Genomic DNA, 13,224 nt, shown 5'->3' on the forward strand with positions numbered 1-13,224 from the left:
ATGACGAAAATGTAAATGTAAAATGAGGCTAAATCCTACTCAAATTGATCCCTTTGTGGAATCCCAAGAGGACTCCTACCCCCTACACCAGGGATCGTCAAATAGATTCAGCCGTGGGCCTTTTGGTCGGGGGGCCGGAACATAACCTCGCTTACCTTTGTATACGATCAGTGTCTCTCTATTATGCATGGGAGTACTTGGGAACAGATTTCAAAAATGAAATTCACTTAGAGCTGATTTCCTGGTGTTTTTACAATCTTTTGTAAAAAAAAAAAAAACTATACTAATAAATAGAATAAAATAACTTGGGGGGCAAATTAAACCATCCGTGTGCCATATTCGGCCCGCGGGCCAACAGTTGGGGAGCCCTGCTCTTCACCCTAAGGCCTAGCCGGGTCAATTTGGTATTCTGCGATGTGTTATAAGATAGCTAGTTAAGGTTTACTAAAGTTCAAGTTGTCACGAAGACATGCTGTTTTCAAAAAGTGAAATAACACAAAGGTAAACAAAGAACAGGATGGACGTATTTGGGGAATATAACTATTGATCTTTTCTGGTATTACAGTTCAGACTGATAAACAGCAGTGTCTGGCTGTGGTGGAGAGGGCCAATAATAGAGCGCACCATCTGTGTCAGTGAAGAATGCTAAATACTGTATCTTTGAGACCTCTTCCTCTCCATATTGTTCTGTACAGAGGTGTTACCTACAGTACTCACCAGCCCATTGTCTGTTTCAAAAACATTGAAGATAAAGATTGGTGTAATTTGTCAGAGCATATTGTTATGATGATGTAATCACCTCAAAGTTGATCTCCTATTGAATACATTCAGATCTCAACACAGCCTTGTGACATGAAATTCAACCCCTTGTTTATGGGTATTACTGTAGGCCTATATACACCTGCACCTAAGCTGTGTTCGATTACCCATACTAACATACTGTATACTACATACTTAATGAGTGTATACTATTAGTTCATTTTAGTGTACTGTAAATGAGCTGTATCCTTTCAGTTGAGCGTACTAGCGCTTTGCCTATCTACCGGAAGTTGATGCTGTTGCTATGCAACTTCTTGCTAGCTTGTCAGCATAACAAATTACTAGCTAGACATTTTACGACTTCATTAACAATGTCCATTGAGAACTATACCACTTAGCTAAGCTAAGAATGACGTGAATAATCAAGTCAATAAACGTTAGGTGGTTAGTTAGATAGCATATAGTTAATACACTGTTCGATGTATTAGTAGCCAACTAACATTACGTAGCTAGCTAACATGCCGGTACATACTGCTGTAATGATATTCTATGCAGTTCTTAAGGATAGCGTAGCTAAGAAATTGTCAGCCAACATAACGTGTAATGTAACTTATTTGGACTTTAAGTGTATGTCCATTTGTGTCTGTGTGTCAGTGTGTGTGTCCCTTTGTGTCTGTGTGTCAAAGTCATTACTTTATTACATTGCTCAACATTTTCTTAACATTTTTCATAGTTAAAGCAATGAATTTGTATCCTAATTATCTCGTCGGACTTCGGCTGCATATTTTCTGCCATTTTCTTCAAATATGAAAACGTTGTGAAGCCCTGCCCATTTTCTGAATTGCATTATGGGCCCCAAAAGCACGGAAATAGTGTCCACCGCTTGTATACTTAGTATTTTGGCGAATGTAGTACGACATCCGGGAACTTTTGGCATACTAACTATATCCATACTATGACCAATAAGAATACTACATACTCAATTTATGTCACAAATAGTGCGGTTAGTATGAGTATTTGAAGACCTAAGGACCTATGTGTTTGTTAGCAATTATTGCCACCTAAAGGGTTAACAGCCTGGGAAAGACATGTCTAAGAGAACTAGAAAATATGCATTTCCTGAAGAAAATATGTGATTGCTTCAACAGTCTAAACATATAAGAGGAAGAGGTCTTGCAGAAGCAAGCACATTAATAAATGGGGGTATTGTAGACCAGTGGGATTGACTCTTCTAAATTATGTTCCGAATATATTTTCAGTTACTCTGAAATGATCTCATATTGTGTGATTTGGTTGGGGCTGTAGGCTGAATATGTTTTACTAAGATTGCAGATGAGACACTGCCTGTCTCAGTTTATGTGGACCAGCCTTGCGTCATTGCATCTCTTGTACTCAGGTTAGCCTTTCTACCCCAGATTTAATCAATGATAGGTTTTACAAGGATGGTGCAACACACATTTTCCTACGTTTGCAATGCAACACTTATTACAATGTATGGGTAAACAAGGAGTTGATTATGCAGAGTTTTACAGCGCAACTACTGTACACACATTGTACTCTCACTGGGAGGCTTTGTGAAGTTGTTAGAGGCACCACCATTTTTCTCAGCACCCTGAGAAAAACTGTAGGGTCCATTCAATGTTCCTACAAGTGATCTCTAATCAGGCTTTAGTAGTCATACAGAAACAGTACTGAACAACATTTACCTTCAGCCCCATCACCAGCATCTTCATCTAAAGAAGTTATTGTGACCTTTTTTCAATCTGAGTTGGCCATAACTATGGCTGGGCGATATGGCCTAAAAATCATATTTAGTTTTTTAAAACTTATTCACAATATACACTACCGTTTAAAAGTTTGGGGTCACTTAGAAATGTCCTTGTTTTCGAAAGAAAAGCAATTATTTTGTCTATTTAAAATAACATAAAATTGATCAGAAATACAGTGTAGACATTAATGTTGTCAATGGCTATTGTAGCTGGAAACGGCAGATTTTTTAATGGAATACATAGGCGTACAGAGGCCAATTATCAGCAACCATCAGTCCTGTGTTCCAATGGCACGTTGTGTTTGCTAATCCAAGTTTATCATTTTAAAAGGCTAATTGATCATTAGAAAACCCTTTTGCAATTATGTTAGCACAGCTGAAAACTGTTGTGCTGATTAAAGAAGCAATAAACTGGCCTTCTTGAGACTAGTTGAGTATCTGGAGCATCAGCCATTGTGGGTTCGATTACAGGCTCAAAATTGCCAGAAACAAATAACTTTCTTCTGAAACTCGTCAGTCTCTTCTTGTTCTGAGAAATGAAGGCTATTCCTTGCGAGAAATTGCCAAGAAACTGAAGATCTCGTACAACGCTGTGTACTACTCCCTTCACAGAACAGCGCAAACTGGCTCTAACCAGAATAGAAAGAGGAGTGGGAGGCCCCGGTGCACAACTGAGCAAGAGGACAAATACATTAGTGTCTAGTTTGAGAAACAGACGCCTCACAGGTCCTCAACTGGCAGCTTCATTAAATAGTACCCGCAAAACACCAGTCTCAACGTCAACAGTGAAGAGGCGACTCCGGGATGCTGACCTTCTAGAAGAGTTGCAAAGAAAAAGCCATATCTCAGACTGGCTAATAAAAATAAAAGATTTACGCCTATGTAGATATTCCATAAAAAATCTGCCGTTTCCAGCTACAATAGCCATTGACAACATTAACAATGTCTACACAAAAAAATTGCTTTAATTTCGAAAACAAGGACATTTCTAAGTGACCCCAAACTTTTGAACGGTAGTTGTGTGTGTGTGTGTGTGTGTGTGTGTGTGTGTGTGTGTGTGTGTGTGTGTGTGTGTGTGTGTGTGTGTGTATACACAGTGAGGGGAAAAAAGTATTTGATCCCCTGCTGATTTTGTACGTTTGCCCACTGACAAAGAAATGATCAGTCTATAATTTTAATGGTAGGTTTATTTGAACAGTGAGAGACAGAATAACAACAACAAAATACAGAAAAACGCATGTCAAAAATGTTATAAATTGATGTGCATTTTAATGAGGGAAATAAGTATTTGAGCCCTCTGCAAAACATTACTTAGTACTTGGTGGCAAAACCCTTGTTGGCAATCACAGAGGTCAGACGTTTCTTGTAGTTGGCCACCAGGTTTGCAAACCTCTCAGGAGGGATTTTGTTCCATCCTCCTTTGCAGATCTTCTCCAAGTCATTAAGGTTTTGAGGCTGACGTTTGGCAACTCGAACCATCAGCTCCCTCCACAGATTTTCTATGGGATTAAGGTCTGGAGACTGGCTAGGCCACACCAGGACCTTAATGTGTTTCTTCTTGAGCCACTCCTTTGTTGACTTGGCCGTGTGTTTTGGGTCATTGTCATGCTGGAATACCCATCCACGACCCATTTTCAATACCCTGGCTGAGGGAAGGAGGTTCTCACCCAAGATTTGACGGTACATGGCCCTGTCCATCGTCCCTTTGATGCGGTGAAGTTGTCCTGTCCCCGCACCAACTGTTGTCACCTTCTCACCAAGCTGCTTGGCGATGGTCTTGTAGCCCATTCCAGCCTTGTGTAGGTCTACAATCTTGTCCCTGACATCCTTGGAGAGCTCTTTGGTCTTGGCCATGGTGGAGAGTTTGGAATCTGATTGATTGCTTCTGTGGACAGGTGTCTTTTTAAACAGGTAACAAGCTGAGATAAGGAGCACTCCCTTTAAGAGTGTGCTCCTAATCTGAGCTCGTTACCTGTATAAAAGACACCTGGGAGCCAGAAAGCTTTCTGATTGAGAAGGGGTCAAATACTTATTTCACTCATTAAAAGGCAAATCATTTTATAAAATTTTTGACATGAGTTTTTGTGTTTTTTTTTGTTGTTAATCTGTCTCTCACTGTTCAAATAAACCTACCATTAAAATTATAGACTAATTTCTTTGTCAGTGGGAAAGCGTACAAAATCAGCAGAGGATCAAATACTTTTTTCCCTCACTGTGTGTATGTATATGTATGTATGTACGGTATGTATGTATGTATGTATGTGTGTGTGTGTGTGTGTGTGTGTGTGTGTGTGTGTGTGTGTGTGTGTGTGTGTATGTGTATGTGTGTATATATATATGTATGTGTATGTGTGTATATATATCCGACTTCAACTGTATGTGTGTGTGTATATACAAAGTATGTGTGTGTGTATGTATATATATATATATATATATATATATATATATACACACACACACATACAGTTGAAGTCGGAAGTTTACATTCACTTAGGTTGGAGTCATTAAAACTTGTTTTTCAACCACTCCACAAATTTCTTGTTAAAACTATAGTTTTGTCAAGTCGGTTAGGACTGCTACTTTGTGCATGACACAAGTAATTTTTCAAACAATTGTTTGCAGACAGATTATTTCACTGTATCACAATTCCAGTGGGTCAGAAGTTTACATACACTAAGTTGACTATGCCTTTTAAACAGCTTGGAACATTCCAGAAAATGATGTCATGGCTTTAGAAGCTTCTGATAGGCTAATTGACATCATTTGAGTCAATTGGAGGTGTCCCTTCAAACTCAGTGCCTCTTTGCTTGACATCATGGGAAAATCAAAAGAAATCAGCCAAGACCTCAGAAAAAAACATTGTAGACCTCCACAAGTCTGGTTCATCCTTGGGAGCAATTTCCAAATGCCTGAAGGTACCACGTTCATCTGTACAAACAATAGTACGCAAGTAAAAACACCATGAGACCACGCAGCCGTCATACCGCTCAGGAAGGAGACGCGTTCTGTCTCCTAGAGATGAACGTACTTTTGGTGCGAGAAGTGCAAATCAATCCCAGAACAACAGCAAAGGTGTCACGAGAATTTCTATTTCTAATTAAACTCAATGCTTTGAATATTTCCCAGTGGGTGTAAGGCTCTGGTTTTCATGAATTAAACAGATCTCCAGTCAGCAAGAATCATCAGTATCTTTATTCATGAGAGCTCTGGTGCCCAAACACAGACTTTTTATATCCCTTCACACAAAGGAACTTTGCACCTCCCACCTTTTAGGCGGCCTGTACATTTCCACAGTCTAACCCCCTCCTCTGTTAGTGGGTTTATAATGATAACCCTAACAGAGTTTACACAGTCATTATTACATTTAGCAGACGCTCTTATCCAGAGCGACTTACAGGAGCAATTAGGGTTAAGTGCCTTGCTCAAGGGCACATTTACGTCATTTAGCAGACGCTCTTATCCAGAGCGACTACAAATTGGTGCATTCACCCTATAGCCAGTGGGATAACCACTTTACAATTATACTTTTTTTTTTTTTTTTTGGGGGGTAGAAGGATTACTTTATCCTATCCCATGTGTTCCTTAAAGAGGTGGGGTTTCAAATGTCTCCGGAAGGTGGTGAGTGACTCCGCTGTCCTGGCGTCGTGAGGGAGCTTGTTCCACCATTGGGGTGCCAGAGCAGCGAACAGCTTTGACTGGGCTGAGCGGGAACTATGCTTCCGCAGAGGAAGGGGAGCCAGCAGGCCAGAGGTGGATGAACGCAATGCCCTCGCCTGGGTGTAGGGACTGATCAGAGCCTGAAGGTACGGAGGTGCCGTTCCCCTCACTGCTCCATAGGCAAGCACCATGGTCTTGTAACGGATGCGAGCTTCAACTGGAAGCCAGTGGAGTGTGCGGAGGAGGGGGGTGACGTGAGAGAACTTGGGAAGGTTGAACACCAGACGGGCTGCGGCATTCTGGATGAGTTGTAGGGGTTTAATAGCACAGGCAGGGAGCCCAGCCAACAGCGAGTTGCAGTAATCCAGACGGGAGATGACAAGTGCCTGGATTAGGACCTGTGCCGCTTCCTGTGTAAGGCAGGGTCGTACTCTCCGAATGTTGTAGAGCATGAACCTGCAGGATCGGGTCACCGCCTTGATGTTGGCGGGAGAACGACAGGGTGTTGTCCAGGGTCACGCCAAGGCTCTTCGCACTCTGGGAGGAGGACACAACGGAGTTGTCAACCGTGATGGCGAGATCATGGAACGGGCAGTCCTTCCCCGGGAGGAAGAGCAGCTCCGTCTTGCCAGGGTTCAGCTTGAGGTGGTGATCCGTCATCCATACTGATATGTCGGCCAGACATGCAGAGATGCGATTCGCCACCTGGTTATCAGAAGGGGGAAAGGAGAAGATTAGTTGTGTATCGTCAGCGTAGCAATGATAGGAGAGGCCATGTGATTATCAGTATCGGGGTGGAACAATTTTAGTCATTTACCATAATTCCTCTGTCAAAAGGACCTTGTGAGGATGCTGGAGGAAACAGGTACAAAAGTATCTATATCCACAGTAAAACGAGTCCTATATCGACGTAACCTGAAAGGCCGCTCAGCAAGGAAGAAGCCACTGCTCTAAAACCGCCATAAAAAGCCAGACTACGGTTTGCAACTGCAAATGGGGACAAAGATCGTACTTTTTGGAGAAATGTCCTCTGATCTGATGAAACAAAAATAGAACTGTTTGGCCATAATGACCATCGTTATGTTTGAAGGAAAAAGGGTGGGCTTGCAAGCCGAAGAACACCATCCCAACTGTTTTTAGTTTTTGCTGTCATAAAGGCTTAATCTTTATTTATTTTTTATTTTTTTTACAAGACTCTCAGGTACGCTTATAATTGATTTAGTGTTTACATTGTTCCAAACAGTCAAATTATATTGTAATCTAACAGCACCTGTTTGGCACACAGAATATGCATGCAGCGCTTGCTCCTTTATCTTATTTTTCTTGATCTCCAGTATTTTCCACGACTAGTCAAATTTATTCCACAGATCTGACTCCCCTTTACCTAGGGCTGTTCTTTCGACCAATCAATTGGTAAATATTTTTACATGTGAATTTTTCCATATGTGTTTTAATAAAATCAACAATATGCATTGAGCTTGTCTGATGCTTTAAGCTTACGGTTTGATGAAATAAGCCAAATGCCTCGGATGCCAGAGATCTAGATAACCAGAAGAAAAAAACCAGACCCAACTATTCTCCTTCTGCTCCTGCTGGCTTTCGCAGATTCTGCCGTTATTTTCCTGAAGTTGCAGGTAATAGGCTACACGAGGAGTCGGCAACCTTTCTCATGTGGAATGCCAATTTATCTTACCATTTCTACCCATCTGCGTTCCAGTTATGGTTTTCATATGCACATTTTCATGGAACAGTTTCATTTAATATATAATGTCTTCATATCTCAATCATTGTCATGTGGTTAATCAACATTCTATCCAAATCTAAATGAAAATGATACAAACCTAAAAAGTAACTTATATTGCCAACTATGTGAAAATAGCCTACATGGTCAACCCAAGATTATTTTAGTCGGGGACAGCCCTACTTGTAGCAGGCATTATGCTATGGAACACCGGTTTCATCATCAATCTCTCAAGCCCAAGTGCTAGTGATTAGCCAGCTAATCTTTTATATTTCAAGTTTAGCCAACTTGGATCTGTTTGCTAGCTAATAAGGTTGAACAGTTGAGTTGTTATGAACACACCCTTCTGTCTGTCTCCAACTGTTTGAAAAGCATGCTAGCCTGTCCACTTTGTTCTGATGTTGAAATCAAGTGGCCTACCTTATTTCTCAGAATGAGAGGGAGTTGCCAATTCCTTATAGAATTGTTTTATGCTTATTACACATTTATGAAACACAGACTAGACCACTAGTATAACAGTCTTTGGCTAAAATGCTGTTAGCGGTAACCCAATGCTGCGCGCTACAAACCTGAGCATTCATTTTCCAGAATCAATGTTCATTGATACTCTTATTTTAGTAGTGTCTGCTCTGCACGCAATTTGAGGAGTTGAGACATAAAAAGGGTATCGTTAGAAAAGTTAACTTCTCCTTTATTACAGTAAAATAATGTCACAATGTCTTTTGGTGTCCATGTGACCGACTCTGTTGGACCAAACCTCAAATGCTAATAGCGTTTGAAACCGCTTGTCAGAGGGGAAATATGATCTCACCTTTGTTGGCGTGAGATGCAGGGGCTTGGTGTGTGTGTGTAAACCATAGAGGAAGAGGCGAAGCGAGAGGTTTCGCTCTCGCTAAAATATGTCCAAAATAAGCCCACCGGTTTCTATGGGCTTATTTTGGACCTAAGCTTGCCTTCCCGCCTTTGGGACAACGACTGCCATTGTTAGGGTGGAGACATGCATCTCGTAATTTTATACATATCTTTGGTGTAAATGGGAAAGTGCACACAGAGGAGCAAAGGAGACGAGACCAAAAATACAACATGAGAACAAGCAGACATAAACGCTCATAAAAACAAAAAATAACAACCTTGATTCTTGCGATACAGGCATTTTGGAATATCGTGCAAAAACATACATTCGAATTAATGAAATGAATTAGATAAATCTCCCAGCCATATCCCACCAGTGGGGTTCTTGATCCACCATTTGGGATGCATTGACCTAACCTAACATCCTCCTTTCCTCTCCTGCAGTTGGATAACATCCTGTACCCTCCATCCATGCCCTTCCGGAAGTCCAGTAACCCTGAGGTGATCCACGGCCTCGCCCTCAAGTTTAAGAGACAGCTCAGTGAGGACGGCAACAACCTCCGCAGGGGAAGCCTAGGGGGCGCTCTCACAGGTAACAAACATATTGCCCTGCAGGTGCACATACTGTACACACACACATGCAAAAATGCTAGCATATGCAAGCATGTACTTATGCATGCACACACGCAGGAACACACAGAAACACAAGATCAAGAAGATGCTTCTCTGTGACCATTTACCAGTGAATTAGATATGAACGTGAGCCATACAATGTGTTTTGTTCTGTTTGGCTAATAATGCAGTGAGGAGTGAACTGGAGCTGTGCTCTGACTGGGACACTCAGTAAGGATTTCCTCTCCTGGCTGGTGTGTGATGAGCACTGGTGAGGAAGCCATCTCACTGAGAGGAAGAAAGGATCACCATTTTCCTCTCTGTCATCCTGTTTCCCCCCCAGGCTTTACAGTAAGGCACCGGATGCCATGGGATGGGGACATGTCTTAGAACACCGGGGTCGTGTTCAGGAGGGCATACTGTAGCATAGTACTTTTCAACGGGAGACAAAAATCTGTGTTCTTAGTGGACAAATTCAGGTTGTGCCTCCCAGTTTTGAAACGATTGCTCCCTACTGAACAGGACCCAGGTAGAGAAGCAGATGTGTGTGTGTGTCCTAAGTCTAGGTGAAGAGTTAGATAACTGTTGCAGAGGGAAAAGGCGTTCATGGAGAAGGGAAAATGTCAAACTAAAACAATTGGTGACTAGTTATGGTAGGCAGTCTGAAAGACACACACACACACAATCCATTTACAAAATGATGTTGCATGGTTTAATAACAGTAGAAAAACGAACCTCCTTAACCCTACCTGAAGTATTTTCTAAGGTAAGTGATTTTGTGCTGTGAGGTCACCATACATGGGGATAGGTGAAAATCCTCTTCAGCATCACATCTCCGTCAGCCTCTTTTGAAATGCATGAGGAAAGGCAGGACATTTTGGTAACGCAAGGCTCATGCATGTGTAATGCTCCTAGGCTTACTGTAGAGTCTTGTCGCACTGCGCTCACGTGCCTCTTTTCATGAGCCAGGCTATCATACTCTCATGTGAAAAGCATTTGGGGGAGTAAAGGAGATGGAAGATATGGTTATTTCGACAGATTGGAAAGGCTAAATAGTTGATTGAGTTGGGTGTAAAGCATGATGCCTGAAGTGTAGGACAACCACGTCACACACACACGTACAGTGGGGGAAAAAACTATTTAGTCAGCCACCAATTGTGCAAGTTCTCCCACTTAAAAAGATGAGAGAGGCCTGTAATTTTCATCATAGGTACACGTCAACTATGACAGACAAATTTGAGAATTTTTTCCAGAAAATCACATTGTAGGATTTTTAATGAATTTATTTGCAAATTATGGTGGAAAATAAGTATTTGGTCACCTACAAACAAGCAAGATTTCTGGCTCTCACAGACCTGTAACTTCTTCTTTAAGAGGCTCCTCTGTCCTCCACTCGTTACCTGTATTAATGGCACCTGTTTGAACTTGTTATCAGTATAAAATACACTGCTTAAGCCAGTACATGTCCAGGCCCGTCTGAAGTTTGCTAGAGTGCATTTGGATGATCCAGAAGAGGATTGGGAGAATGTCATATGGTCAGATGAAACCAAAATAGAACTTTTTGGTAAAAACTCAACTCGTCGTGTTTGGAGGACAAAGAATGCTGAGTTGCATCCAAAGAACACCATACCTACTGTGAAGCATGGGGGTGGAAACATCATGCTTTGGGGCTGTTTTTCTGCAAAGGGACCAGGACGACTGATCCGTGTAAAGGAAAGAATGAATGGGGCCATGTATCGTGAGATTTTGAGTGAAAACCTCCTTCCATCAGCAAGGGCATTGAAGATGAAACGTGGCTGGGTCTTTCAGCATGACAATGATCCCAAACACACCGCCCGGGCAACTAAGGAGTGGCTTCGTAAGAAGCATTTCAAGGTCCTGGAGTGGCCTAGCCAGTCTCCAGATCTCAACCCCATAGAAAATCTTTGGAGGGAGTTGAAAGTCCGTGTTGCCCAGCGACAGCCCCAAAACATCACTGCTCTAGAGGAGATCTGCATGGAGGAATGGGCCAAAATACCAGCAACAGTGTGTGAAAACCTTGTGAAGACTTACAGAAAACGTTTGACCTGTGTCATTGCCAACAAAGGGTATATAACAAAGTATTGAGAAACTTTTGTTATTGACCAAATACTTATTTTCCACCATAATTTGCAAATAAATTCATTAAAAATCCTACAATGTGATTTTCAGGATTTTTTTTTCTCAATTTGTCTGTCATAGTTGACGTGTACCTATGATGAAAATTACAGGCCTCATCTTTTTAATAATAATAATAATATGCCATTTAGCAGACGCTTTTATCCAAAGCGACTTACAGTCATGCGTGCATAAGTGGGAGAACTTGCACAATTGGTGGCTGACTAAATACTGTTTTTCCCCACTGTATGTAATCCCATGCACACATGCACACATACAATAGGCAAACAGAAGGTTTTACATATCACCATGGTATTACCTACACTTGTTGGTCGTGACTTCAGTTGAATAGCTTCTCAGGGAGCTGTTGACTCTTGTTTTTGACGTTTCATTTGAACTCGTTGCTCTCGTTTCCATCGCCTCTTCATTTGTACATTTCATGCACCCATTTCGCTTCGAGTTGTCTTCACAGCACTGTTACGTGCAGACAATTTCAGCAGTGCCAGCGTGGCAGACAGAACCAAAATAATAAGACATTTGCTTCTTCAGCCACATATTGCAAATCCCAAATTAGACAAAGGCGCTTCGCTGTAAGTGGTTGAATTCTCACTTGTCAGAGCGGTGTGCATCATATGTGATCAGACTCTTCATTTCACCCGTCTGATTGCATCCTAATTCAAGGGACGATCAGGCATTTTAGCTAGCTGTCTGAGTTGGCACGATTCATCAGTGTTCACGTTTGGCTAGGTCTTTCTTGGGCTGTAGACTAAAGCAGATCAAGAATATCTAAATGCAGTGAGTGTGAAAGTGAACGCTATGCACTCTATCGCTGTCTTGCTTCAATGGGCAGAGCTGGAGGGACTTAGACTATATACGTTGGACAACATGGAACAATTTGTATTTGTATTATATTTTAGGTCATCAGATTCCAGTGGTTTGAAGGCCACACCTGCTGACATTGTCCCCCTGGCATTTTCTTGATCAGCTAATGTTATTGATTTGCCAGAGTCCACACACCTTCTTACCAAGGTCTCTATCGGTCTCTGATCAAACGGCAAGATCAAGGATCAAAACCCAGCTTACAACATGGCCCCCAATGACCAAAATCCAGTTTACACCACGGTCCCCCAGGACCCATTTTACACCACGGCCCCCCAGAACCAGACCCAGCTTACACCACGGCCCCCCAGGACCCAGCTTACACCACGGCCCCCCAGGACCCAGCTTACACCACGGCCCCCCAGGACCCAGCTTACACCACGGCCCCCCAGGACCAGACCCAGCTTACACCACGGCCTCCCAGGACCAGACTCAGCTTACACCACGGCCCCCCAGGACCAGAGTTTTGCTGCTCTAAACACATTAGGCCATAGCGAGGTGAGCGTAGTGTCTCCCTCTTTTCTACTCCACTCCGCAAAAACTGTTAATCCTCCCATTTTGGCCGCTGACTTGCCGTGCGTCCTTCAACAGGAAATGGAATTAAACACACACGTGGAAGTCTAGAGGGGATGAGTGGGATGATAAGAGCCCGGAGGGTGGCACACAATTCCAGGGAGACTCTTTTCAATTTACTGCCAGGAGCCTCAATGACATAAGTCCTAGTGTGCTTGACTGTTGATGGTAATCGTACCACCTGTGCACCTACTGCCATCTAGCGACTGTTACTGGGAGACAACTCTTGGGGAAAGAAACTTAAGAA

General features: G+C 42.3%; 1 protein-coding gene across 1 annotated transcript in view; it reads left to right on the forward strand.

Moving 5' to 3' along the window:
• LOC121582618 (microtubule-associated serine/threonine-protein kinase 3-like) overlaps nucleotides 1-13,224 on the forward strand; it is a 167,542-nt gene that overhangs the window by 25,479 nt on the left and 128,839 nt on the right. Inside the window, exon 2 of the mRNA XM_045225097.1 lies at nucleotides 9,222-9,369. Coding sequence (XP_045081032.1) covers nucleotides 9,222-9,369 — 148 coding nt within the window. The remainder of the gene's footprint in view (nucleotides 1-9,221; nucleotides 9,370-13,224) is intronic.

Source organism: Coregonus clupeaformis, chromosome 15 (assembly GCF_020615455.1).
Source record: "Coregonus clupeaformis isolate EN_2021a chromosome 15, ASM2061545v1, whole genome shotgun sequence".
Taxonomy (NCBI): Eukaryota; Metazoa; Chordata; class Actinopteri; order Salmoniformes; family Salmonidae; genus Coregonus; species Coregonus clupeaformis.